This window comes from Actinia tenebrosa, unplaced genomic scaffold (assembly GCF_029948245.1).
Source record: "Actinia tenebrosa isolate PJP-AT-01 unplaced genomic scaffold, QUT_ActTen_1.0 PGA_scaffold16__25_contigs__length_10494907, whole genome shotgun sequence".
NCBI classification, from domain to species: domain Eukaryota; kingdom Metazoa; phylum Cnidaria; class Anthozoa; order Actiniaria; family Actiniidae; genus Actinia; species Actinia tenebrosa.
In genome coordinates this window covers 5,959,382-5,985,208 of record NW_028292576.1, presented here as the reverse complement: position 1 = coordinate 5,985,208, position 25,827 = coordinate 5,959,382, and the positions used below count along the sequence as shown (strand labels likewise).

Sequence of the window (25,827 nt, the reverse complement as noted above, 5' to 3'; positions counted from 1 at the left end):
AAAAGGTCTTCCAGGCGGCACTTGCTGAGGTACCTAGTCAAGTACCTGCAAGTGACTTATCAAGTACTTAGTCAAGTCATTCGCGGGAATTACCCAGGTCGCCTCAAGTACCTAGTTAAGTACTTATCAATTCCTTCAAGTCCTTAGATATAAATGAGTGAAGCTGAATCGAAGGCGGAGGAAACCCCTCAAGTAGAGGAGCAACGAATCACCAAGGCTAAATCTCCAGGCAGAGTTGCTGCCGGTAAGAAGCTCGCGGAGATGAACAGGAAGAACAAAGCAAAGAAAGAAGAAAAGGGGGAGGAAGAGGAATCCTTCATTAATCCTGGGTACGTCATTGGCGCGTTAGGAGTCGCTATAGCAGCAGGCAGCCTTTACTTACAATGGCGGGCAACGAAAAAGGTAGAACCACCAACGTATCACGCACCTGTGGAGGTTAGAAAAAGTAAGATCCCTGAAATGGAGTAGATTTATCACCACGTACCGTGGCGACCTAGATTTTCCTTCTTGCTTTGTAATATAATGTCGACCGCGTTGTTGAAAACTGTTGAAGAGGCAGCTATCATTACTTCCATCGTTGCGGGTATTGGTTGGGTAGGTAAGAAAGTGCTCAAAGAAGACTTTACTGAAGACCCAAGCAAGAGCTTCGCTAACTTTGCTAAGATGACCGCTGCCGTAGGCGGGGCTATCATGGTAAAGGATTACCTACGGAAGGAAAAGTACCTACCTAATGTATAATGGTTAGCTTAGTCGCAGGTGGAGTCATTGCAGCTTTAGCATTTACAGGGGCTAATTATGGTGGTCAATATTTGGATAGATTAGTTAGAGGCGACAAAAGCGGTGCCGCCGAAAGAAAGAGACACGACTTAGCGCTGGAGAAATATCAAAGGGACGTTGCAGCTTGGAATGAAAAAAGACAAGCTTACAGGGATTGGTTGGATAAGAACTACCAAGACAAAATGCAGGCAGACAAGAACTTCGAAAACACAGACTACGCCTTCAAACTTTATGCGCAAGCACACCCCGACTTTAGAATGAAAAAGCCTCAGTTCAAGAATTACTACCAGCCTTCTAAGAAACAAAAAGACAATGAATTGGTCTTTGTAGGAGTCGCAGGGCTGGCGGGAGGCGTGGCCTTGGCGTATCTAATATAATGATCGTCTTTTTGGAAAGCGACAAGAATAACTTTACTACTTGTCTGAATCCTCCCATCCGCGCGGAAAGGGTTCGGTTGGTTAGTTGCTCTTTGTACAATTCTTGGTATAATTTAATTAATGGCTTTGTCATCGGAACTTCCGGTACCAAACCAAAAATACCAGATTCCCATTACACCCCCATAACACTGGCTAAGGAGCTAGCAAAGCATGGATATACTCTTACCACAGGATTGCCCCATGAAATGACATTCAAGAAAAATAATGGGAGCGCCAATCTAAAGGACAGTTCATTGGTAGAACTCCTGGGCCTTACTAGTACCACAATAAATAGCGGCAATACATATGATGTGAAATGGAAAGTCGCATCCTCTTACGAAGTCTATTGCGACTTGGTTCATAGTTACAACAATGGAGAAAAGTCTTCTCTTATGTCCAAGTTTCTGCCCCAAGGTAATCCATTTGACCCAGTAGAATACACTCCCATTTCTTTGAGCTATGACTTGTCTAATTTGGTAGAAAGCATAAACATCACCATTAAAGTGGACGGAAAGACGGTGGATTTTAACGGACGTAAGATCAATCTTGTTTTGGAATTCATATAATGGGCCGCGTAGAGGACAAACTTAAAAGGATTTACTATGGGCCGGAAGGCTATTGGAGAGGAGCGTCGGCCATCAAGAAACTCGCGACCGCGGCCAGGGTATCAGACGAAACAGCTAAGAACTGGTTGAAAAAACAAACCCTCTGGCAGGTCTATCTTCCCGTGCCTAAGTACATTCCCAGGCCCAGCTTTACCGTAAATACCCCCAACGAAGTTCATCAGGCGGATTTGCTTTTCTTGCCGCACGACAAGGTGAGAAAGAAGACCTATAGGTACGCTTTGACCGTAGTTGATATCGCAAGCAGATATAAGGACGCCGAACCCATAACCAGCAAGGATTCTGGGGAAGTCGCAGAAGCCCTAGGTAGGATTTATAAGCGCGTCTTGAAATGGCCTAAGCTGCTGCAAGTGGATGCGGGGACAGAGTTTATGGGCGTGGTTACTAAGACCCTGAAAGACCACGACACTAAGATTAGAAGAGCTAAAGCAGAGTACCACAGGGGTCAGAGCATCGTCGAAAGATTCAATAAGACCCTGGCCGAGCGTCTCTTTGGATACCAGTATTGGAAAGAGCTGGAAGATCCCTCCAAACGCAACAGGGAATGGACTCAGAGGCTCCCCCAGGTCGTCGCAGCTTCGAACAACGAGGCGGCCAGGGCTACGGGAATGAAGCCCAGGGATGCCATAAAAAAGAAACACGTGGAACACAAGTCCTTCATCAGAAGTTCAAGGGCGGTCTTCCCCCAGGAAAAGAAATTAGGTAATGTCACGGTTCGATATCTCTATGAGCCGGGTGAATTAGAAGGAGGATCCAAAAGAGCTACGGATCCTAATTGGTCTTTGGAAACTTACCAGATCCGAAGTGCGATAGCTAAGAAGGGTCAGCCCATCTTGTATTATCTTCATGATGGTCCCACGCGTGGGTTCGTCAAAGAAGAACTGCTTATCGTGTGATGTCCGAATGCTATCGTATGCACTCCGTCATCACACATCCATCGCTTACCGTCAAATGCAGACAGTGACACCTTCTCCTGCGTGACGTTATGTATCTGATGACCATAGCTGCGCAGGCTGTTCATCTTATGCCGCTGTTCCTTGCGTGTTCGTAATACGTTGAGGTAGGACTCGTGCGTAATGTCCTTCTTAACCACATACTTTTTTACGCCTTTAGCTTTCTTTTCTACGCCGTCTAACTTTAGCACGCTGTACATCTTTGGTTTCAGACCCACGTATTCCACGATGGGTTTTCCTAACATTTCGTCTTTCATCTTCCCAATTACCTTCTTATTCTTCGCAGAGTAAAGGAAGTGCTCCTTCGGGTAACCGCTGGTGTCGTACTCGTCTATGTCGGGGAGGCAGTCTTTGTAAACGTCTTCCGTTTGCACTTCTAGAATTAGGGAGTCGGTGTCTGTGTACAGGAGGCGACAGCGGTCTCCGTACTTTGGCTTAAGCTTATCGTAGTAGAACTCGTACATAAGCAGCTTCGATAGATCCAGCACCGTAAAGCCTGTGTAAACGGGCTTGTTTAGTAAGAGGTTTGCCCTTTTCATGTGAATCACGTAGAAGTTCAGCATTTCTACGTATCTAACGAAGCCTGGCTGTGACACGTATGCTTCTGCTTCCTCTTTGGTGCTGACTATTTTTACGCTTACGCGCTTGCGGATGTTCTCCATTGTCTTTCCGAACACGCTGTTGTTCATCAGTTTGAAGAGGTTTTTCTCGAAGTCATTTTTCGCTGCGGTACGCTTTTGCGTGTTAAAGTCAATGTAGGGGCGCATCCAGGGTTCCTGCGTGAATTTTAGGACTCTGTGGATCTTCTCTACGCGCATTCCGTGTCGCACGTAGAACTGCAGGTTGCGGTAATGTACCACATACTTCTTCTTATCCATCAGGTTCATAGTTAGTTTCCTGTACGGTTTGTAACCAGGACACATTTGCTTTTGCAGCGGACTTAGCTGCTTAAATGGTATCTCTATCGCTTCTGGTGCTAAGGGGAACTCATTGTGTTCGTCGTGCAGGCGCTCTGGGTACTCCAGATCCACTTCTAAAACGTAACCCTTGTCTTCCTCCTTTCCTACCTGCATGTAGAAGTCTATCGGCTTCACTGGATCCCATTCGAAGTCTCTCACAGGTAGGTACTGTGACATTGCCCAACCATAAAGGTTATTCGCATCCAGGTAGTAAATGTATGTGGTTGGTTTCTCTGGGTCGTGCTCTACTAAGGGGTTGTTTGCGCGGGCGTAACGTCGGCTGGGTCCGCATACGCCGCCACGAATACCGTCTTCCATAAACCGATACATGTCGTACTCCGTTAGGAGATCCAACTGCGCATTTGTCTTCTTTAACAAAGCACTCCAGCTGAGCCCAGGAGCCGTGTAGAAATTAGCGGGATCCAATCCGTAATATTCCATAGCCATCTTTCTGAAGCTTTGGAAAACATCTGCGAGCAGCACTACGTCAGACCTTAGGTAGATGTCGTGGTAGTCACCCATGTTCTCACAGGAGTACTTTTCCCACACGTCTAACGCATGCTGGTACTCCTCATCCTTTATACCGGACTCGTTTAGGGTGCTGTAGAAGCGATCTTTGGGTGGTAGGGGTTCTTTGAATCGATCCCAGGAGTCCATGTATTCGTATGGGTAGACTCCTTTCCTTTCCGCGCCGTATTGACTGGAAATGGGAAAGTTGGTGTTATACTTTACGAGGTTTGCTAAGGAGTCCGCCATAAACTGCTGCGAATCTAAGAACTTTAGCTTACCCACAGTTACGGACATGTAGCGCTCTTTGTTGTTGGGTATGCATTTGACGTCGGAGCCGTCTGTTCCTTGTAGTAGCAAATGGGAGTCGTAACCGCGGAGGTTGTGAAAGAACACCGGAATCTCCATGTCTGGATTTACTTTGAAGTTTATATTGCATTTCCAATGAGCCGCTCCTCTGTATTTACCCGTGATGTGGCAGTGATCCCTAACCTTATCCACATAGAAATCCTCAACAAATGCTTTGTGGCAGTGAATGCAGTGCGTGGAGGGCTTTCCCGGCTTCTCACCTTTCTTAGCATACTTCCCGCATTTAAAATGAGCTTCTCCTAGATACTTTCCATCTTCATCCCACGCTTTCTTGGCTCGTCTTCCAAACTGAAGAAGCGTATGTTGGCAAATGTGGCATTTTTTTGCCTTGTTAAAAGCCTCCTGGTTCTCTTTGGTAAATTCCATCTTCTTTGGACGTCTTAATTGTTCTCTAATCTCCCCCTCCTCTTCTCGCAATGCTTCTAGAAACTCATTAGCTGCGTTCTTACCTCGGTAAATCACAGGAGGGTCGGCCTTACCGTCTGATCTGACTACTATGTAACCAAAGGAGCAGATCTCGTGTAATCCCACCTTATTCGTGGCACCACTTTTCTGCTCTTCCTTAGTTATCAACGCTTCAAAGTCTGCATATATCACGTAAGGCACCTGCATCTGCTTTTGATGGTCTGAGTAGGATAGGTTCTTATCTGTAGGCATCTGGATCCGTTGCGCCACTTCTTCGACTCCGCGACATATTTCGTCGTGTTTCTTTAGGGTATTTAAGGATGTAAATGACAGCAAGCAGCAGTCGCAGAAGTACTTTTTACCTTTGTGCTTAGTATGTCTGTAGAATAGTCTGCTAATGTGTTTAACCCATGAGTAGTGTCCGCCGTGGTAGAATAAATGTATGCGCTCTCCTTTACTTTTTGACAGAACTAACGGTACTATCGTCTGCTCTCTGACTCCGTAAACGTTAATTGCTAGATCGTTTATTTCCTCAAATATGGGGATGTCTATCAACTGCATGGGAAATTCCACACCATCCCACTCTAAATCATCTGTGGGATACTTACTTGTCCTACAGGGATCCTTCTCTGCTGGATACAGTGCAGACCTGATTGTCCACATAAAGCATCGATTGTCTTCATTCTTCACGTTTACAATAGCCTTCTTCCTTTCTACCCACGTTGGTAGCGGTACGTAACTCCCCCCTCGTATGGGTACGTACCTGGCTATACTTATCTCTATTCCTTCAACCTCCTCTACTGTCCAACCCGATCCTTCTTTCGTGTAGTTAGACAGCGACTCCATTATTGCTTCTAAGGCTTCACTGAGTGACCTATCCAGATTCGTGGATTCTAATATCACTAACGACTTTGATCGCAACATTGCTGTCGTCATTACCTCGTCTTTTGACAAACTTACTTCTACCATTATGCTCGCTTTCAGGGCTCCTAATTCTTCTATACCTTTTCGGAGAGTCCTCTTAACCTTCCTTTCTGACTGACGCCAAAACTGTCTAACGTCAATCTCACCGTTACCGGGTATTGACACCGTGCTGAAGTTGCTTTGGGATTCCATCTATATAATGGGAAATATTTTATACCTAATACCAAGCACTTTTTAGGTCGTCGTAGTCGTACTCACAGTCCTGACAATGCCAAAACAATTTAACCTTAGTCTCAAACTTCTTACCACATCCACAATCATAACTGCTCATACACTTCGTCTTCATTTTCAAATGCTTTTTCAAATCCGCTTCTTTCTTAAAAGTTCTCTTACATTCTTCGCACTCCATATATAGACTAACATATTTGCGCTGTTGCCCCCAACCACACTTGGAGTGGGTTGTTTCCGTAGGTGGATTTTTGACACGGGTCTTGCCCGTGTTGAGATTGCGCTGGAACCCCCATTCCCTATACTACTCGCCCCAGTCCCCCAGTAGCCGTTTTTCATGTTACACGCGTTCAAGGTTCAACCTGTATATCGAATATAAAATTTACGATTAGACTTTTTCTTTGTAAAAAAAAGTGGAATACCTCGTAATCCTCGTAGTAACTGCTGAAATTCCTGTTTTTTCCCCCTAATATGGGTGGGCCCCTACTACCACCACTACTACCACCTATCACTACTGCTTCCTATCGCAAATTCCCCGCCATCACCGCCATAAGTTATGTACAAAGACGTATGCACACCAATAAATTACCTAATGACTGTAAGCCTCTATCAATCATAATATTTTACGATTATTGTTATTTTTAAAGCACACGATACAAGGCAAGATGTGTTACACTCCCGTTGTCTTCCGTTTGAAACACTGCTCAAGACCCGAGACAGAACAAACTTCTGTCACGGGTTTTTGGGATAGCTATGCTTTTGGAGTTTTCAGTAAGTAAATGCATTTGATAGACAGAGATAGATAGATAGCTACGTTTATTTAGGAATAGGCCATTTTTGAGTTCCAAACCCCTGTGTTCCTTGATTACAGACTCATTTACACAGGGTTAGACTCGATTTTGTGAAGAATATTCACTTGTTCCAGTCAAGGTCCATGGAATTTCAAAGCGTTTGTATTGTTGAAGTGGTTTATTCTTTACTTTACCGTTGGTATTTGTGAATATTTAAACACTGATACAGGCTAACCCTGTGTGAATGAGTCTGTAATCAAGGAGCTCTGTAATTTGGAGCTTGAAACTGGTTTATTACATCACAGCCAAAATAGTGAATTGCGTAAATTAAATTACGAGTATACACGAAATAATTTTTAAAAAACTATGTAGAAAGGAAAAGGAAAGTACTATACAAAGTCACATAAGCAAAAGAGTGATATTTAAAAATTATTCGCCAAAAGCGAAGTAGTTATCCGTGGAATATTTTACAAGCCGCGAGTCTTCGAGCGGCGAGGTAAACTAACACCATAATCACTGAGCCTTAGGGGAATAACAACCGGCTGATCTGAGAGAAAATGTCAGCCAATCAGAATCGAGAAAATTGTCAAAACTGAGGTGTCAATTTTCTTCTTGAAATTATGGATTTCCAGGCCACAAAATGAAGAAGAAGAAAAGTTGCTCACATGAGGTTGATAACAGCGACAAAATAACTAATGAGTTTTATATCTTTATTGCAATGGTGGACAGGTTTTTATTTTTCGCTGGTCAATTTGGTAAGGCTTCATGACACCTCAGTCTTGTAGTGACGTCATTTCTACGTCACTTTTTCAGATCAGCTGGAAAGTAGTGTGTAGAGAGTTTTTCACTCACGCAATCGCAAAAAGGCAGCCATATTGGCGAAAGAGATAGAAACAATAGAGACAATAGAAGCTTTTTGAATAAGTTTTGCAAAAAAAGAGAGTTTAATTCCCGAAAGATAGAACATGTATTGTTTTGGTACACCAAGATGACCGCTGTGACGTCACGTGAAAACGCTCTAAACGGAGACGTACGAAGGACTTTGCAAAAGTCTAACAAAAATCGCTCTACTCGGGGCAAACCTAACCGTCACGGCACGTGAGCACCGTACATTTTCACAGCCAATCAAAGCGCACAGTGGCGCAAACTGAATTTGTACAACAAAGACATTAAATGGCATTGCCTGTTAATCTTTACAGGTACCTACAAGACTGATTGGAACTATTTTGGTGGTTTAAATGTTACAGCCTTCCAAAACAAGTGGGGTGGAGAAGATTGGGAGATGGTTGACAGAATTTTAAAGAAAGAACTTGAGATTGAGCGCCTAAGGTTGCCACATTTTTATCACTTTTTTCATGATAAGAATAATATGTGGGATAACGCGGTGTAACGTGTAGTCTCGTGGGCATAGAATACCCATTATTCTACACAGTCATCGTATACTACACGGTCATAGTATACTACGCAGTCATCTTATACTACACGGTCATCGTATACTACACGGTCATCGTATACTACACGGTCATCGTATGCTACACAGTCATCGTATACTACACAGTCATCTTATACTACACGGTCATCGTATACTACACGGTCATCGTATACTACACGGTCATCGTATGCTACACAGTCATCGTATACTACACGGTCATCTTATACTACACGGTCATCGTATACTACACGGTCATCGTATACTACACGGTCATCGTATACTACGCAGTCATCGTATATTACACGGTCATCGTATACTACACGGTCATCGTATACTACACGGTCATCGTATACTACGCAGTCATCGTATATTACACGGTCATCGCATATTACACGGTCATCGTATGCTACACTGTCATCGTATACTACACGGTCATCGTATACTACACGGTCATCGTATACTACACGGTCATCGCATGCCACACGGTCATCGTATGCCACACGGTCACCGTATACTACACGGTCATCGTATACTGCACGGTCATCGTATACTGCACGGTCATCGTATACTACACGGTCATCGTATACTACACGATCATCGTATACTACACGGTCATCGTATACTACACGATCATCGCATGCCACACGGTCATCATATGCCACACGGTCACCGTATACTACACGGTCATCGTATACTGCACGGTCATCGTATGCTACACGGTCATCGTATACTCCACGGTCATCGTATGCTACACGGTCATCGTATACTACACGGTCATCGTATACTGCACGGTCATCGTATGCCACACGGTCATCGTATGCCACACGGTCATCGTATACTACACGGTCATCGTACACTACACGGTCATCGCATGCCACACGGTCATCGCATGCCACACGGTCATCGCATGCCACACGGTCATCGTATACTGCACGGTCATCGTAAGGCCACACGGTCATCGTATGCCACACGGTCATCGTATACTACACGGTCATCGTACACTACACGGTCATCGCATGCCACACGGTCGTCGCATGCCACACGGTCATCGCATGCCACACGGTCATCGTATACTACACGGTCATCGCATGCCACACGGTCATCGTATACTACACGGTCACCGTATACTACACGGTCATCGTATACTACAAGGTCATCGTATACTACACGGACAAGACAGATCACATACGTTAGGCTATTGCATTTGATACTTATTTTATACAACAAAGTTTTACTCTAGAATATAACAGATAATATATAGATCTCTAAAATCAAATTCTATAGAAGTCTAGAAGTCTAGAACTTATATTTTCCTGGTTCTTCGCAGCCAGTTCTTGCAATTGCTTCTCTAAAGCTTCTTTAGCTTCATCTTCGTCATTGAACTTTTTCAAGCAGTGTTTGCCAGGCCGATCAAGCTTCAGGAAATCGTCATAGGTTTCTAATAGACCTGCTTCATATTTGTTAGTCCAAAGATAAAACTTCCTGCTGGCCATAGCTATAGATTAGAGCATGATCAAAATTTAGCCGAGAGTAATCTCAGTCGACCTCATGCATCCGTCCGTCCATTATCGGGCCTATTATCGGCATTATCGTCCATTATTGGTTATTTGTCCTTACAGGCTTACCCTCCCCACCCCCCACCCCCCCCCCCTACAGGTTCCATAAATGTTTTTTATTATTTGAATATTGAAATTTATTATATAGATATCGATGATATACCAGGTTTTCTCTAGTGTCGAAACTGACTTGTATCTATATAATAAACAGAACATTACATGGCCGCTTGGAGATACGAATTTTATCTTCTCGTGTTTAATTTAGATATCTCACTCGTTTGCTGCGCTCACTCGTGAGATATCAATTGAACACTCGAAGATAAAATTCGTATCTCCGCGCGCCCATGTAATATCCTCTATTTATTATTCTTTCCGAGAATACGAAGAAACAGGATTCAAATTAATAACCGATTCAAAACTCGAATTCTGATTGGAATCCACATAAGGAACACCATTTTGAACCGTTCATTATTTTGAACGCTAAGTCTTCGTATTCTAAGAAAGAATGATAAATAGAGGATATTACATGGGCGCGCGGAGATACGAATTTTATCTTCGAGTGTTGAAAAGATCTCTCACGAGTGAGCGCAGCGAACGAGTGAGAGATTTTCAACACGAGAAGATAAATTTCGTATCTCCAAGCGGCCATGTAATATTCTGTTTATTATATAATTATCAATGAAGTATGTTTTGGCTTTTTCGGGCAATTCTTTCCGTGTATTTTTGAATAGCCATCGCAATGGTGTTATTTTCACACGTGAAAATAACATGTTATTTTCACGTGTGAAGATATCAATTTTTCGAAATAGAGAAAAATAGATATTTCATTGGTAATTATATAATAAAATTTAATATTTGAATAATGAATCCATTATTGTAATCTATAAGGGTAAGCTTGAACCGTTTTGACTGTAAGACAATAACACAATAAATGAACTCCCAGCATGCAAATCAGTAAATGTACTCCAGCGTATCTAAGATATTTGTTAGTCAATGTTGTTTCTTATTATCTGGAATTAAGCTTTATTTTCTTCTTTTCTTAACAGTGACTAGATTTTAAAAATCTTTGTGGAATTCTTTCCTCGGGCCAACATTTTAAGTCGACCTGAATGCACAGTTTCGTACCCAGAGCCCCTCGGTCTCGTTCCTCTCGAGATCAAAGAGCTCTGGTTACGGGGCTGTATGAATGCGCAGCTTATCTTGAGTCGTAACGAATCAAAACAAAGCCTAATACTTCGTCATACGCAGACATATCAATTAAAAGAAACTAGGCATTTTGCTTTTTGCCGATTTGGTTTGGTTAAATAGGGCAATTTTGGGCCGATTGTTTTATTTAAGACAATATGGGATGTCGAGGGGGCAAATATTGGAAAATTTATAGACTGCAAAGCTGTCCGGATGTCTTTTTATATATAACCTTACGTATTTTAATCAGAAGCTAGTTGGAACAATATGCGAAACATCAAGGCTTCAAATGATTCGATAACCTAACCTTGCCACTTTTCCCTGAAGGCAGAGGCTCCTTTTTTCTCTCTCTCTCTCTCTCTTTTTTCGGGACGTGCGAAACCGATTCAGTCACAGCAAAAGAAAAGGAGACCCTGTTAGCAGGGAACCCCGCCACTCTATTTTCTTTATAAACTTTCTACGTGTTTGCCCTCTCGGCACCACATAGTTCAAGATGACCACCAGTGGCGGATCCAGGATTTTGTTCAGGGAGGGGCGCTGCGCACAAATTTAATTTAATCCAGGGAGGGTGTACACCCCCTCCCCTGGATCCGCCCCTGACCACCGTATCAGTAAAATGTCTATTCGCAAAGATTTCCGTCCTATGTATATAGTAGTGATGCCTTTCTGTTGCTACGTGCTCAAGATCAACAACTTCATGTCAGTCTCGCTTTCAGGCCGATTCAAGATGGCGGATATTTGCGGAATACGCGAGTCATACATTTGAATATAACTCCTAGAGCTATTACATCGTTATTTCAGATTGAAAAATATTTTTTAAGCATTTTAAGCCATATTGGATGATTCTGTTTCAAAGGATCTCGGTTGTCTATGTAACCAGACCATATTTGTATTCAATTCTTCACTGAATTGTTTAGATCTGTTATAATATTTTTACAACATTTTTTATACCATGTAATGAACCTTTATCGCAATAAAGAAGTTATGATATATCGAGGGTTTCTATCCAGTTATTCTGCCTCCAGAAAACTCTATATCTACAAGCTAAGCCAAATATTAATTCAGTCGAGCGATCTGTGAGTTTGACACGTTCCCTGATTTGCAAAGAAGTTGTTCCAAGGTTCGCCGATTAACTTCTTAGATATAGGAATCATCACAGCCGAATTGCAGGAGTTCATTTGACAGGTTTGCAAACCCCAATGTGCCGTCTGTTTAAGATTTTTTCATAGCCGGTCGGACATCGGGACATACATACCGTCCCATCCTTATTCGTTAGTTTTGCGTAACCCTTGGTACACTTCATACAGTGTTGCAGACTGATACACTTCTTACATCCACGTGGACATTCTGTAGAAAACAGATACAATGGCTTTTATTTAGAGCGCAATGTGAGTTACTTAGATCGGCTTACTCAGTAGTCCAGATCATACAGTCATTAGAAAGGCGGACTTTATTAACAGCCCATGCAGGCGCGGATCGCGGCGCAAGGAACGCCTTATCACGTCTACGTTTAGAGTTATTTATTTCGTAGTGATTGATCACAGTGCTTTCAGTTCAAACCCCGCTGAACTATACACTGCTGTATTTGCGGTGGTAAATACGAGGCTAAGCCTGAGTAAATGAGTCTGTAATCAAGGAACACAGTGGTAATTTGGAACTTGAAAAAAGTCTATTGGTCACCAAGATTGATTATAGCGAATCGCTCTGTTGTGTTTATCTTAAGAGGGAATTCTTTTCGTATTCAAGCAGTGAGCGCCAAAAAAACTATTTCCTTGAAGATAGGCTGTTGTACAAGGCTAAAATCTTGTTATTAAGAAAGTTTAACTTGTTTGGAAGTGGAGATGACCGATGAAAGTGGAATCAAAGTGTTAACCCAAAGCAAAACTTTTATTCCAAAATGAGGTTTAGGACTTCATTAATTGCATGCTTATTTTCCATACATTTTCTATAAAAAAGCCTGACAAAGCAACATTCTAACACAAATGCAACAAAACATCTTCGTACAATTGAAAATACCGCTTCAAACAGGCATTTTATCATACTACATCAGTTTCTAACTGTTTAAAAAAGGTTTTTAGTGTTAACCCAAAACGAAAATTGGGATCAAAACTCATGCGAAAGTTTTGGCGCTTTTTGTCATTATTGCTCATTATTGAAAAAAATTTCCTCTTAATAAGTTGTGGCACAAAATAAAATCATTACTTACTTAAGCATAGTTTACGCACTGTACCCACGGTATAGTGTCCTTTTGGACATCGCTTACGGCATAGTCTTCTGGTAACACGATACAAGCCTGGCTTACATATGCTACAAAACTCATCCTCACATCCGCCTTCAAATTAGATAGGAAACACTGTCAACATTGAATAATTTCAATCGGTACGCTTCAAACCCACCGCTGTTCACTGCTATGGTTCAAACCTCAGATACTCCATTATCAGTGTAGAGTTGGTTGTTGGTTCCCTCTTGTACCTCGGGGATAAATTTCTCAAATTCACTCCCCCCGCAAAGATTAACCAAATTCTAATAGTCCCCTTTACAGTTCCCTCTGCACCATCTCTTGAAAGGAAGCTGTGCCTTTGTATCGAAGCGAGACGAACGGTAAGCTTGTAATGACGATATAGACCTTTTTTAACACCTTGAACAATTATTCACGTCTCTACCATTGCAAGCACACCGTTTGTCTTGCTTCGATGCAAAAGGCACAGATACCTTTCAAGATGGCGCAGGGAACTGTCAAAGGGATTATTCGATTATGGAACGAAGGCCAAAGTTATTGAGCCACCAAGGCCAAATATCAGTCGTTTACCCTTTACAATACTTACGTCTTTTCAAAGGGATGCACCTTTTTCTCATCTTTCTAAATCCCCTCGGACAAGCAGAAACGCACTTTGTCTCATCGAAGAGCGACATCTTGATTTTCAAAAAGTTCTTTGAGCAGCTTTTACAACTGGCGTCATTTGGACAGTACTTGCAGTTTGGGATAGTTCGACATACTGAGGACCAGGAAAAAAAGTTATAGCATTTTATAAAACATCTCTTTTTTAACTATTTGTGCCACATCGTAAAATTATTGATCATGAAATACGAAACGCGCTCGTGTGCTGAGTTTAGTCATAAAGCACGCGGGGATTGGCAGAGTACAAGAGATGTGTGAGGAGAAGCTCGACCTAGGCTTAGAGGCCTTATGTATTTATTTAAAATTTCATTTAAAAAATACAACCCAAATGTATCCAAAATGCATGAGTAGCTTTGTTGCAATTGGAGCGACCATACAAGTGCAATAAGTGCATGGTGGACCTTTATACGCGATAAGTCTTCTTCAGCTCGTATTCTTTATATACCAAGGTTTTTTATTGAAGAATAAGAAAACGTGCTCCTATCGCGTGCTGTGTGCAGTTATAAAGCACACGGGGATGGCAGAACACGAGAGAAGTGTTAGGAGCGCTCTGTGCTCTCATAAAGCTGTACGCGCTCCCAACAAAGAGATTTTATAAACTATAATAATTTCGCCGTACTCCGTCAGTTCATTATTTAAGACTAACCTTTCTTTTGTTCCTGTCTTTGACAGTATTGTCCAAAATACTCTGACTTGACCTCAGCATATTTGGATGGACACTTCACCACACAGATCATCGTAAGGTTTGACCTGCATCATTGGAATAGCTTGTTAAATGGTTACAGATAGTTTTATCAATAGGGGAAATAACATCATAATTAGCTTAATAACCATGTAATCTCTGTGATTAATGTTGATGTACGTAGTGGTATAATGGTAAATTGCCAGTTGTGACCCCAAAATGTTGGATTTCTAGAAAATGTCAATAAAGCCCGAAAAAAATCCTCGAACGCTGCATATCCGGTATTAAATGTACATGCCGCAAGATCCTTGGGATTTCAAAGGAAATAAACACTCGGCAAATTCCCAAATCTGAAAAAGATGGAGTGGAAGGAGAGGAAGTGAGGTGAGGAAGGAAAAACGGGAACCAGCGAGGGAGCGGGGACAGGGGGGGGGGGGGGGAAGAGGGAGGGAAGGACGGAAGGAAGGACGGAATTAGGAAGGAAGCGATGAAAAAAGGAAAGACAGGTAAAATGAAGAAGGAAAAACAGAAAAGAAGAAAGACAAAAAAACGGAATAATCGTAGGAAATCATGCTTGAAGAAAGTACGTACTCGTTAAAAAATGTCATGTAACCATTCTTGCACTTTCTACACCACATTTTGTCCAGACAAATGTCACAGTTTGGAACTTTTGTTCGGCACTCTGGAGTAAAAAGAAAACAGTGATCAGAAGGTTCTTGTTTATAAATGCTGCAGTCTCAGTTCTTCAGTTTCCAAAACTATTTCTAAAAGTACAAGAAAATATGGCGGCCATGTTGGAAGACACATTAAAAACACATCATCCAATATGGCGGCTATGGTAACACTGAGCAAACACGAATTTCCGTTACAGTTAACAATATGTGCAATATTTGTCAGGAAAATAACCAAAAGCAAAGCACTTATCAAGTTTTAAAAAATTTTAAATTTAACTTAACGTAACGTGTAGCACACCAAACAAAATTATGAAATCTTCACACATTTAGAGATCTTAATCAAGTTCAAAAAAGCACTTTTTCCCAGAAGATGAAACTGTTGCAGTAATTTCTCCGCATGTGAATATATTTATATATTTATTAGTATTTATTTATTAATATATTTATTCATATCTTGTGTTGCTATGCCTTCGATTCTAAGCTATCAACACTTTTTGCTACAGTTCAACTTTCTCTGCCCCAAAAGCACTCGATTTCCGCAGATATTCTTTTATGTTGATTGAGAAATGTTAGACGTTTTCAGATTTATCCAAAAATCTGAAACTCAACCCCCCAAGACTTCGGATTAGTGTATGGAGTTGATCTAAATATACGTACATACCCCTAGGGTTACCTATTTCCTCTACCAGGGGGGTAGTAATACTATACTATAGTCCCGGCATTTATGTCCTTACCTGTTCCACGTAGCTTACACTCATGTGTTCCATCACTTCGTACAGTACGCCGAGACCACCTAGGGCATCTTCGTACACATTTGGAATTTTCTCTCACCGATGTACGCAGTAAATAAAACCCTGTGGCACATTTATTGCAGCTATTGGTACGTCTGGGGTGGCACGTTGAACAATGTGGGACCATGCAAACTAAAGAGATTACAAAAAAAAAAAACAAAAACAAACAAACACAAAAAAAAGAATAAATAGTTTTCAAGAAATTGAGCGTGTGACCAGATTTTTTATGTATAAATCAGGAACCTAGGATGACCTGTTGTTGACACTGCTGTCTTCGACTGCTTATTGGAAGTCAGAGAAACTATACAGAGCTGAAATACTGCTCTTCTATTAACTCATCATTTCCAAACTTATAAGGAATATAAGATTTGTAATATATGGGGTACCTTTCTTGGTAAAGGCGCACGTAGGGCCGAGTCTTCCTTTAGTCTTAATCTTGTACCCTTTAGGACAGATTTTGGTACATCTCACGCTCTTTGAGGGAGGAAAGTATTCCATGAACATGTAGCCGTCTTGACACTTGACGCACCGGTCGAAATCCAGGCACTTGTCACAATATGGGATGAGACCACAGCCTAGAGCAGTGATGAAACAGGTTAAGCTGTTTATGCACGCAATCTCTTTTCTGCATGGCATTGCAGGGAAAATAATTTTTGATCTTTGAGGTGCGTTATGGGGGCGAAAGAAATTGCAGAAATTGGAGTGTTTTACGAGTTATCCGGGTTTTTAACTCGGCCGCTCCGCAAAAATCAACTTCTAAATTCCAATTGACCGTTTCTCAAGGTTGCGTGCGCATCCAAGTTTAAGAAACTTGACGGGCCACGATACCAGAATATGAGTATTATCATAACATTGCTATAAAATCTTTTTCGATAAGAATTCATAGAATCGATAATTCTCCTCTTTAAATATAAAACTGTCTTCTCAATTTTACTGAATTTGTGTTTTTCAGTTTTGTGGCCCGTCAAGTTGGATGCGCAAACAACTTTGAGAAAATCCACCAAATCGGTTGCAAAATAGTGCTATAAAACTTTTGTGTCTAACTTCTGATATTTCCAGACCGTCAAGGGTGCAGGAAAAGAGCATCTTGTGACATTTGTCAAATTTCGTTGAAATTGCTATTAAAAAATGCGCAAATGGTGTGCAATAAAAGTCCGACAAAATTCTCATTTTTATTTCCGACTTCTGAAATTTCCGGGGCTTCTAAAAATGATGTTAAACAAAGTTCATCTTTCACGTGGAACCCTTATACATCATGTAAAAGTTACGTAAAGAAATGTACTGGGGAAATACAAGTCTAAGATCTAGACGTCAACGCCTTCTTAGAAACTGAAACGTTATCGGATATAAGACAGAAAAATCTATCTATTACGTCAAGGACTGGCTTTTTTTACACATCATGAGATCGTGTCAAGTCGTCGCCATTTGGCTCCTTCGTGGCTGCTGCTGCTGTTGTCGTATTATGAGCATGAATCAGTATCACGGGAAATATATGGTCTATGCTAAGACTTTGTATTCTTTATTCACTTAATATCAGTTGTTAAGTAAATTGATTGAGGCAAACTTCCTTCATGTCAATGTATTTAAAACTTTCGCCGGCCGAACATCACAGGATTCTCAAAATTCTCATCGTCTTTACGTTAATGAGTGAAGTTCAAAGACCAAGTACAGCTAGCTCTCTGTTTGGTAGTGTTTGTGTCTTTTAACAGTGGCCTGTGCTAAAGATTTAAGTAGTACAATATTATCACATACCAGGGCGTTTCAGCATAGTACGTACACACGGTGACCCCTACTACATTTTGATCAAAACCAAATCATTTACCTTCAGACAAATCAGTTTTCATTCGCAAAGGTTAAAGGATAGACCTCGCGCGCTAATTAGGATTAAGAATTAGATTGTTTGTTTGAGTCGTATCCATATTTATGTGTAACCGTTAAACAAAGAAATGACACGTGGGCTGAAATGGGAAAACATTAAGCACGAGCACGCCCGAGGCGAGCGGTTTATTGATAATTATGTTGAATATTCATAGTATAGCAGGTCATGTTCGACCGAGAACTTGAACTGATTTAAGTGAATTGTTTTTTTTTCTTTTTTAAAGTCTCAATGCCAACAAACAACATCGATAGAAGATTAAACATTACGAACATGGCATTGATGGCCGGAAAGTTAACGTGACGTTACTACGGTGATGATGCTACTGATGATAACGATAAGTTAATGATTACATAAAACCAAGTACATTCTTCCTCGCTTACTTATAACCAGTAATTTACGCATGCGCAAGCTCTGGGGTGGTCAACCCAGTCCCATGTACTAGTATAGCCTAACTGGTTCGGTCCCAATGATAAACCTTGGGGGAATCCCACCTTTGGTGATTTTCTATTTTTTATTTCTACTCCACTATAATGTTTTAGGTATTGCTATTTTATCAAAGATGAACAACGAACAAACTCCATTTTTAGGGATTTCTCATTACAATAGATCTACATATCAAACATTGAGTGTCGTATTTTCCTGTGTCTGTTGTCTGCGAGGCAGCCCCACGAGTTAGCATCATCCCTGTATCCTTCCTCGACTTTTCAAAGTTTTTCTTTTTTTACTTGTCTTTTTTTCTTATTGTTTTATTTTCTTCTTCAAAAATGTTCATGTCGAATTCGTTATAAAGCGACGGCGTTTTTGTTTGCCGCTTTTCCGCACAATCCAAATATGACACTAACATATAGAGTAAAGCTTGATATGTTGCTCCACTAGAATAGAAAACGCCGAGAATTACGCTCTAAGACGTAATACTACGATACTCGACAAGCCACGAACCGAATCAGAAGCACCGGATATGGAGTTAGTTATCTCTTACTAAGTAGTGGTTTCAGCGCCAATACGGATACTTTCCTGTGTTTCTTATTTTCTGTACCTAGGGTGACCGCGGTGGAATGCTACAATTTTACAATATCGTTTTGGCATTTCTATATTTTGATGACAACGAAGCAAAGAATCAAAACAAAGGTCTTCATTTCCAAAACATTATCATAATATAATTATATCAGATTTTGATTTTTTTGCAATAAAGTCTTTATTAGCAAGCCGTCCTATTATGGAATAGTATACGTGTTTCTATTGTTTTTTATATTTTTGTGCGTACAAGAGTAGTATAGTAGGGTTGCTTAGACTGTTGGATAAAAGCCGAGACAAACTTCCTTTTTAGCCCTAAATCCACTTTAATGGTTTAATTCTTAATTACCATTAATGGCAGGAAATAATTATTAGGTGTTAAGGCGTGTGGAGATGGTGCCATGATGATATTAAATTCGATAGATGCGATCGGCAAGCTGAACGCATTGACGATATATTAATCTGCAATTGACTGCTAAGTACATCCCCATAAGTTCCAATTCGGATTTGTAGGATTCTTCGTCGCGCTTGTGGGCGTGGGATGGCAAGAAGGAGATTAGATTGTAGAGGTTGAAATGGTCAATTCAATTCACCTCAGAAATTAACGGTCAATTGCGTATAGTTTTCAGAGATGCTATTTTTCACATTTTTGACAAAATCTCGGCCAAAATGACGATCACAAGCACTGAAAGATCCTAACCTAGATCTGCGACTGAAATCACGCCCCCATCGCCGATAAAAACTGAACATCAAGAGTTGAAAACTCGAGTCCCTGCGGCAACCAGTTTGCCACTCAGCCATACGGAAAAAAACACCTCGCAGGGTAAAAAAATAGAACACACTTTTACAGAATTCTTTGACCTTTGTAGGTCGATAATACACGTTTTAGGAAGAAATAGTGTCCAAAATGTCACGAGTTATAACTTAATTTCCCTCGATGGCTCCATCGATCTATCAACGTGCAACGTATCAGCTAATTTGTTCTTCATTCTGCCGTTTTAATCTAAAAATAATCTGGAACATTTATATTTATCGTATTCAGACGACTTTCGTAATTTCAGGTTTGCACAGTGTAGCGCATGATAATCATTACCGGATGCAGCTGAGTACATGATTTAAACGTTATTAGATTTACAGCTGAATTCGCTCGGCACGCGCGAGGTTTAAAACCTATATTATTACATGGCAAGGTAATTTCACGCGCTATGATTGGTCAATTTGCGGTCCATAACTTACGGTACGGACCTCGCACTCGGTTAATAAGAGCTATGTATATACCTAGACAAAAGTGCGTAGTCACCATCGAAGTACCAGTATTCTAATTACCCATATCATGAACTGTTATCTCTAGAAAGATTGTAGCTCGCCTACTAATCTCGCTAATTACCCAGTGAAAAGATATCACATTAACTGTTGCTAAAAAATGACGATGTAACGATGAACTTCACTTGTAAAACACACTAGCTTTTAGCTAGTTGTATCTTTGTAAAACACCGTGCGATCACAAGATAAGGATTCCTAGACAGTTAATTTTTTGCGTCTAAAAACATTTCAAGAACCAATTTTAAAATCCCACAATTGAAAGTGGGAAAACAAATTGAACGAGTTTCTTTTTGTGTGTCTCGACTGAAATGACGTACGGTATGCCGTAGCGTAGGAAGGCTGACGCCGGCATGTCCACAACAAGGGCGGCAGTAACGGTTTTTCCTTGAATTATTTTAGAAATTATGTTTGTTAACTGTAATTAATGGGTGCAAAAATATTTTCCCTGATTTGAAATTCTAGCATGTTCTATACTCGTAAATCGTGAACGTTCAATATGCACTGATTTATCGTGAACGGTAATCGTCGTTCTTTGATTGTCGTGAAGTGTGTGAACCGGACACCCCCTTACCCCCCCCCCCCCCCTACCCTAGTCAAACTATAGTCACTTTCATTGTTTGGTCTATTACTAAAAGTGGTCGCACGAATTACTGCACGCGCCTTTGATCTCATCCGAATTCCAATTTGAACAATCCTCACTCTGTGCCTCACTTTTATTGCCTTTTTAGAATCTTATAGAACAGGCTTATCACTTTTCAGTTGATAAATCCAAAGGTGATGATATCGATATTAACACTAGGCGATTCTTGTTCGATAACATATATAAATGAGCGCAGCTCAATGCGTTAAAACCCGTGAGAATAGATGACCACATACGGTACGATTTTCAAGCAGTGGTATTCCGTTAGCGTTTGAAAACAAGAGCCATGTTTTTATAGCTAAGTAGTTCGTCAAAGAAAATAAAAATAACCGTTGTATTCTTAAGAACTGATGTGTTTTTAGATGCAATAAAAATGTAGTAAAAGATCAGAAGCTACGAGTTCGACTGATTTCTATCTACAAAGATACACCGTCTCTTAACATGCCACCGGAGTAAAAGCTAGAGTGAAACTTTGCTGAACATGTGAGCGAGGACACTTGAAGATCATCAGAAATACACAAAAATTGTAAACTACGTAATCGCGGTTAGGTTTAACGTAGGTTGAAAAAAAACGCAGGAACGCGCTAGCTCAGGTCACGAGAAACTTCTTATGCGAAGTGCCAAATTGCCTCAGTCCTTTCATACTTGATTTCTCGAAGGAACTGAAGAGACATGCGTATGGATGCGCCACAAAAATACGAGTCTTACCGCCCCAGAGCCATCGCTTGTGTCGACTCAGAACCCTCGTATCGCTCTTCTCTGAAGATCTAGCGTAACCAATGACAGATCCGGAGAAGAGAACCATACAAAGAAAGAAGTACTCCATTGGAATAAGAAGCCCACAACTTCCTCGTTTTACGCACACGCTATTCTTGAACTCGCTCGATTGCTTATTTTATCTTGTCGCATGGACTTAAAAAGCTTTGTTTTTATCTCTAAAAGGCATCAAAGTCAAGTTAAAAGATACTGAGACTAGCAAATTGACAAGGTCAAATAACAGATACGCTGTTTGAAGACATGTTGGCGGGCAAGTAATGGGTACTGAGAGAAAATACAGAATTATCCTCAAGGTAAATGATCCGATAACATTTGGACCTTTTACGAAACGCGATACTGTTAATTGATCTACGTTACGTTGTCCTTATAGAAGGGGCAAAAGCTACCCCGAGAGCTTAGACAAGATTACAGACCACAAAACTGACGGACATCCGAAAGGCTAAGCGCTTTCTAGTTGTCACCCACGTGGCTTTCTGACCATTAATGATTTCATTACAAATAAATAAATTATTATAATGGCCTCATCCTAACTATAAGTGTGATTCCAAGAACTACTTTAAAATTCAAAAGTATAGTGTTTTTTGTTATCAAATCGTAATGAAAATTGATTATTAGTCATAAGCAATAAGCAACTTGCCAGTACCCTCAACTTTGACTTGTGCTTTCTTCAGCAAAGCATCATGGGTGTCTTAAGACCAATAAGCAATAGGCATTTCATTCAGGCACATTCGCTGTATGTAAAGCTAGGATGAGGAATTTTGAATATAAGAATGACATTCGTACGTTCAAACGGAATATAAATGTGATTTTTTTGTGATTCAGAGCGGAAGCTAACAGAAATTTGAAAACAAAACAGTCTGTCTAAATTGAATTTGATTGTGGCGTTCCACAAGCTCTGTCATTGGACCTCTTTCGTTTGCGACGACTTTTTTTTAACTTTAAAGGAGTTGAAGCTTCAAACTAAGCTTGTATTACGAATATACAAGGCGATACGAATTATAGTGAAGGCGATCAAAAAATCCCCCTAGTTATCCTTCATTGTCTGGTTTAAGACCGTATTCGTGGCGTTCCTCAGTCTCGGTTATGGGACCTTTTTCACCCTAACGCACGACTTCTATCATGGTTGTCCAAATTTAGAAACAGTTGTGGCATATTTATGAGAAAAAGATGATAACTTCCATACTCGAGACATAATAAGAAAGAAACTTTGACTGTTTGTAGGTCCTTATTACTTATTTGAAAATAACTCCGGTCCGCGTGTTTTAATTAGTTCTAGTTAACCAATCTATTCCACGGCTACTAAATGTAAGCAGAGAAAGTTAAGAAGAGCTACTTTAATTTGATATAAACAAGAAATGGCCCAATTCCAGATATATGAGGAATAAATGGTTTAAACAATTTGCGCTTGGAATAGGAGTTGCGATTGACATTTTTGCACGGGTTACCGAAATACGTCCAACCAGATTTTGTTCCTGCATTGGATTTCGACCAATTCGAAAAGATAAGAGTTATTCAATACTCATATCAATGATTATTTACTTTTAAAAGTGATTTTGACAAGTGGCTTGTCAACAACTCCCACATGACCTTGGCTTGGCCCTGCTCAGCTAGGGTGGCATTATATTTTTTCCTTCGTACTTTATTGAATTACTGTTCGACAGTACAACGATCTCAGTGCATGTGTCTACGAAGGCCCACCTCAGCGAATGAACTTAATTTGAGAATGTTCGAGTGGTTACGTTATATATCAAAACTATGAACTAAATTGCTGTCATGACTTTCGAATTTTTGCGGATACAAACGGAAAACGGTGACAATACTTCATTCCAGTTTTTTAATAGATGTTAATATTTGGGGAAAAAAGTTGTTTTGAAACATATTAACACTCAGTTCTCTGTCAAGATAAACTTCTATACAGCTCTTTAATATTAAGAGCTGTTATAGGAAACCTCATGTGCAAATTAATGGAGGTCCAACTAAAATGAACTTGCTTGGATGCTGTGAAGCAAATGTTCTCTACAATGGACGACGATACGTGTGACCTTATATTGGGCGCAAATTTCAGTATCAATTTGTTTTGAATTGTCATTCGCCGATTCCCTCTTCATTATGTCATCGTATGTTATCAGATGAAAATGACAATGCGATAAATGGTGCCTACATGTCTGAGTTATGTATAACTACCTTTATTGATACCCTTTTCGCGAATGGACCAATTGCAAAATGGCCATTGCTTTGAATTTTCTTGCGAACCTATGCATAGCAAATACAACGTGGTTTTGCCTCAAGGTTCATGTTGTCTTGCCCTCTTGACGTTTTTGTCTCGATGACAAATGTTTTACAGGGACATTAATCTTGGGACAATTTTAGTATCCGTAAATGTATGTATGTTTTGGGGTCTTCTCAATAATACATTCATTTATCTATTTATGATAGAATATTTGCTATACATATGACCAGTTGACTGCCATGCATTTAAGTATAAAAAAAAGTAGTCATGTTTTGTTGACCTTTCCTTTAGTGAACCTCGAAGCTATGCAGCACCCACTGCCTACAGGATTTTGAGCCTATAGAATTTTACCTATGACGAACCAGTATCTAAAGTTGTGATAGTAACATCACAAATGCTAAAAATAAAATTCCAATAAGATTAGCCGACTTAAGGGTTGTTTCAGGGTAGGATAAAATTTGAAGGTTTCAAAAGGTGGATGAAGATTCCCCACAGTCGTTGCAAGGAATGCCGGCAATGCAACCACAAGACTCGTTTCCGAGCTTTTGTCTACGGCGACATGAAAAGGTTCCTTCAAAATGTACAAGGAGAAAGTAAATGTCGGGTAATACAATACCACTTGTGGAACTCAGGCTAGAGAAACTGGAGTCGACACTGGGAGATTTGTACTTCTTCTGGAAAAAGCTTAAACCTATTGCTATTCTAAAACATCCGGTGTGTACAGGCAAGACATCCTCAAAAGGTGATAAAAGTAATAAGAATTCAGGGCAGCGTTTCAGAGACCACCTGCATCAGCAGTTCGACCCCATTTCACGAAAGAAATTTCACAATTAAAATAAGAAATTCTGGAGTATGCTGCACCCGTAGCCTGTTTGCAGGAATTAGGAGACCTCCTTCAAAGAGGGATCGGAGCAGATAAAAAGAGTTTAAGGACTTTGTTAATACAGCTAAAAAATAATAGGAAAAGTGATCATGAAGACACCACTAGAAAGGATGAATGAAAAACTATGCTGCACCCATATCCTGCATGTAGCACTAGGGGACCTCCTTTAATGATAATAAAAGAATTCTTTATCAAAGACTAGAAAATCGGAATCATTGGCAGAAGTCCATGTGTGTTACCACACACGAAAGATCCCATGTCAAGCGTAAAAAGATTGAATCCTTTGGAGGGTAAAAGTACAGAATCCTAGATGCCAATGAATCAGACCTCCTGCATTTAGGCGCCTTCTTCTTCCAGACGAACCAGAAACTTCAATGGATCTATCAATCAAGTACGACGAAAAGCACACATTGAAAGTCTTGGGAATGCTTCAGCCTGTCGGCCCAATCCAAGCCAAGGGGCTTGTAAACCAACCCTAAGTAATGCCTTTTGAATGATGTTATTACAAAGGATGTATTTTATTACAAATGGCTCTAAATTGCAATGCTCCACTACATCAATATCGCGGGACTGTTATTGCCAAAGATACGCTGCCCGTGTACCTACCCGTCATTATGTCAGGGGTGCATACCATTTAAACAATCCATGTGGTTGGCAATTCATTTGCTAATCGCAATAAAAGAGGGGGAACCTTTGACTTAGGCAAATGGTACAAGAGTCTATCGAAAGAACCCCAAAAAGTACATTACCTCAATCGGAAGACCGAGCTTTCCGGAATTTCCCAATCGGAATATAATGACACATACCATTTGTTTTCCAACCGCAATTTCCGGTTTTTCTGGGTAAATGGTAAGCAGACTATCAAGCACTCTATATGACCACTCCTCAAAGGAGTTTCCATATATTCTTG

General features: G+C 40.6%; 2 protein-coding genes across 4 annotated transcripts in view; one reads left to right on the top strand and one right to left on the bottom strand.

Annotated features, from left to right (window-relative positions):
- The window catches only part of LOC116292812 (uncharacterized), a 39,706-nt gene extending 30,590 nt beyond the window's left edge, over window positions 1–9,116 (top strand). For 2 of the 3 annotated variants that reach the window (XM_031700163.2, XM_089031398.1), the window contains exons 6-7: window positions 6,809–6,932; window positions 8,152–9,115. In XM_031700163.2, the coding sequence (XP_031556023.1) occupies window positions 6,809–6,932; window positions 8,152–8,342 (315 nt within the window). In that variant the 3' untranslated portion in view covers window positions 8,343–9,115. Of the gene's footprint in view, window positions 1–6,808; window positions 6,933–8,151 lie in introns of all 3 variants that reach the window. The other variant, XM_031700161.2, reaches the window with a different exon arrangement.
- Window positions 9,117–10,046: 930 nt separating this feature from the next.
- On the bottom strand, window positions 10,047–22,137 carry LOC116292813 (uncharacterized). Its single transcript, XM_031700167.2, has 8 exons — window positions 21,736–22,137; window positions 16,558–16,746; window positions 16,115–16,303; window positions 15,298–15,388; window positions 14,671–14,774; window positions 13,951–14,121; window positions 13,332–13,457; window positions 10,047–12,472 (listed from the first exon to the last, which is right to left on the bottom strand). The coding sequence occupies exons 1-8, from the start codon at window positions 21,851–21,853 to the stop codon at window positions 12,300–12,302; spliced, it is 1,161 nt and encodes a 386-aa protein (XP_031556027.2). The 5' UTR covers window positions 21,854–22,137; the 3' UTR covers window positions 10,047–12,299.
- Between the last annotated feature and the right edge of the window lie 3,690 nt (window positions 22,138–25,827).

What these genes read in the sequence shown, in the direction of transcription:
- LOC116292813 (XM_031700167.2), bottom strand. Translation starts at nt 21,853, where the DNA reads ATGGAGTACTTCTTTCTTTGTATGGTTCTCTTCTCCGGATCTGTCATT. An exon ending in AAGACAGGAACAAAAGAAAG is followed by an intron (nt 14,122 to 14,670) that starts GTTAGTCTTAAA and finishes CCTGGTCCTCAG; the next exon opens with TATGTCGAACTATCCCAAAC. An exon ending in AGTGCGTAAACTATGCTTAA is followed by an intron (nt 12,473 to 13,331) that starts GTAAGTAATGAT and finishes TGTTTTCTACAG; the next exon opens with AATGTCCACGTGGATGTAAG.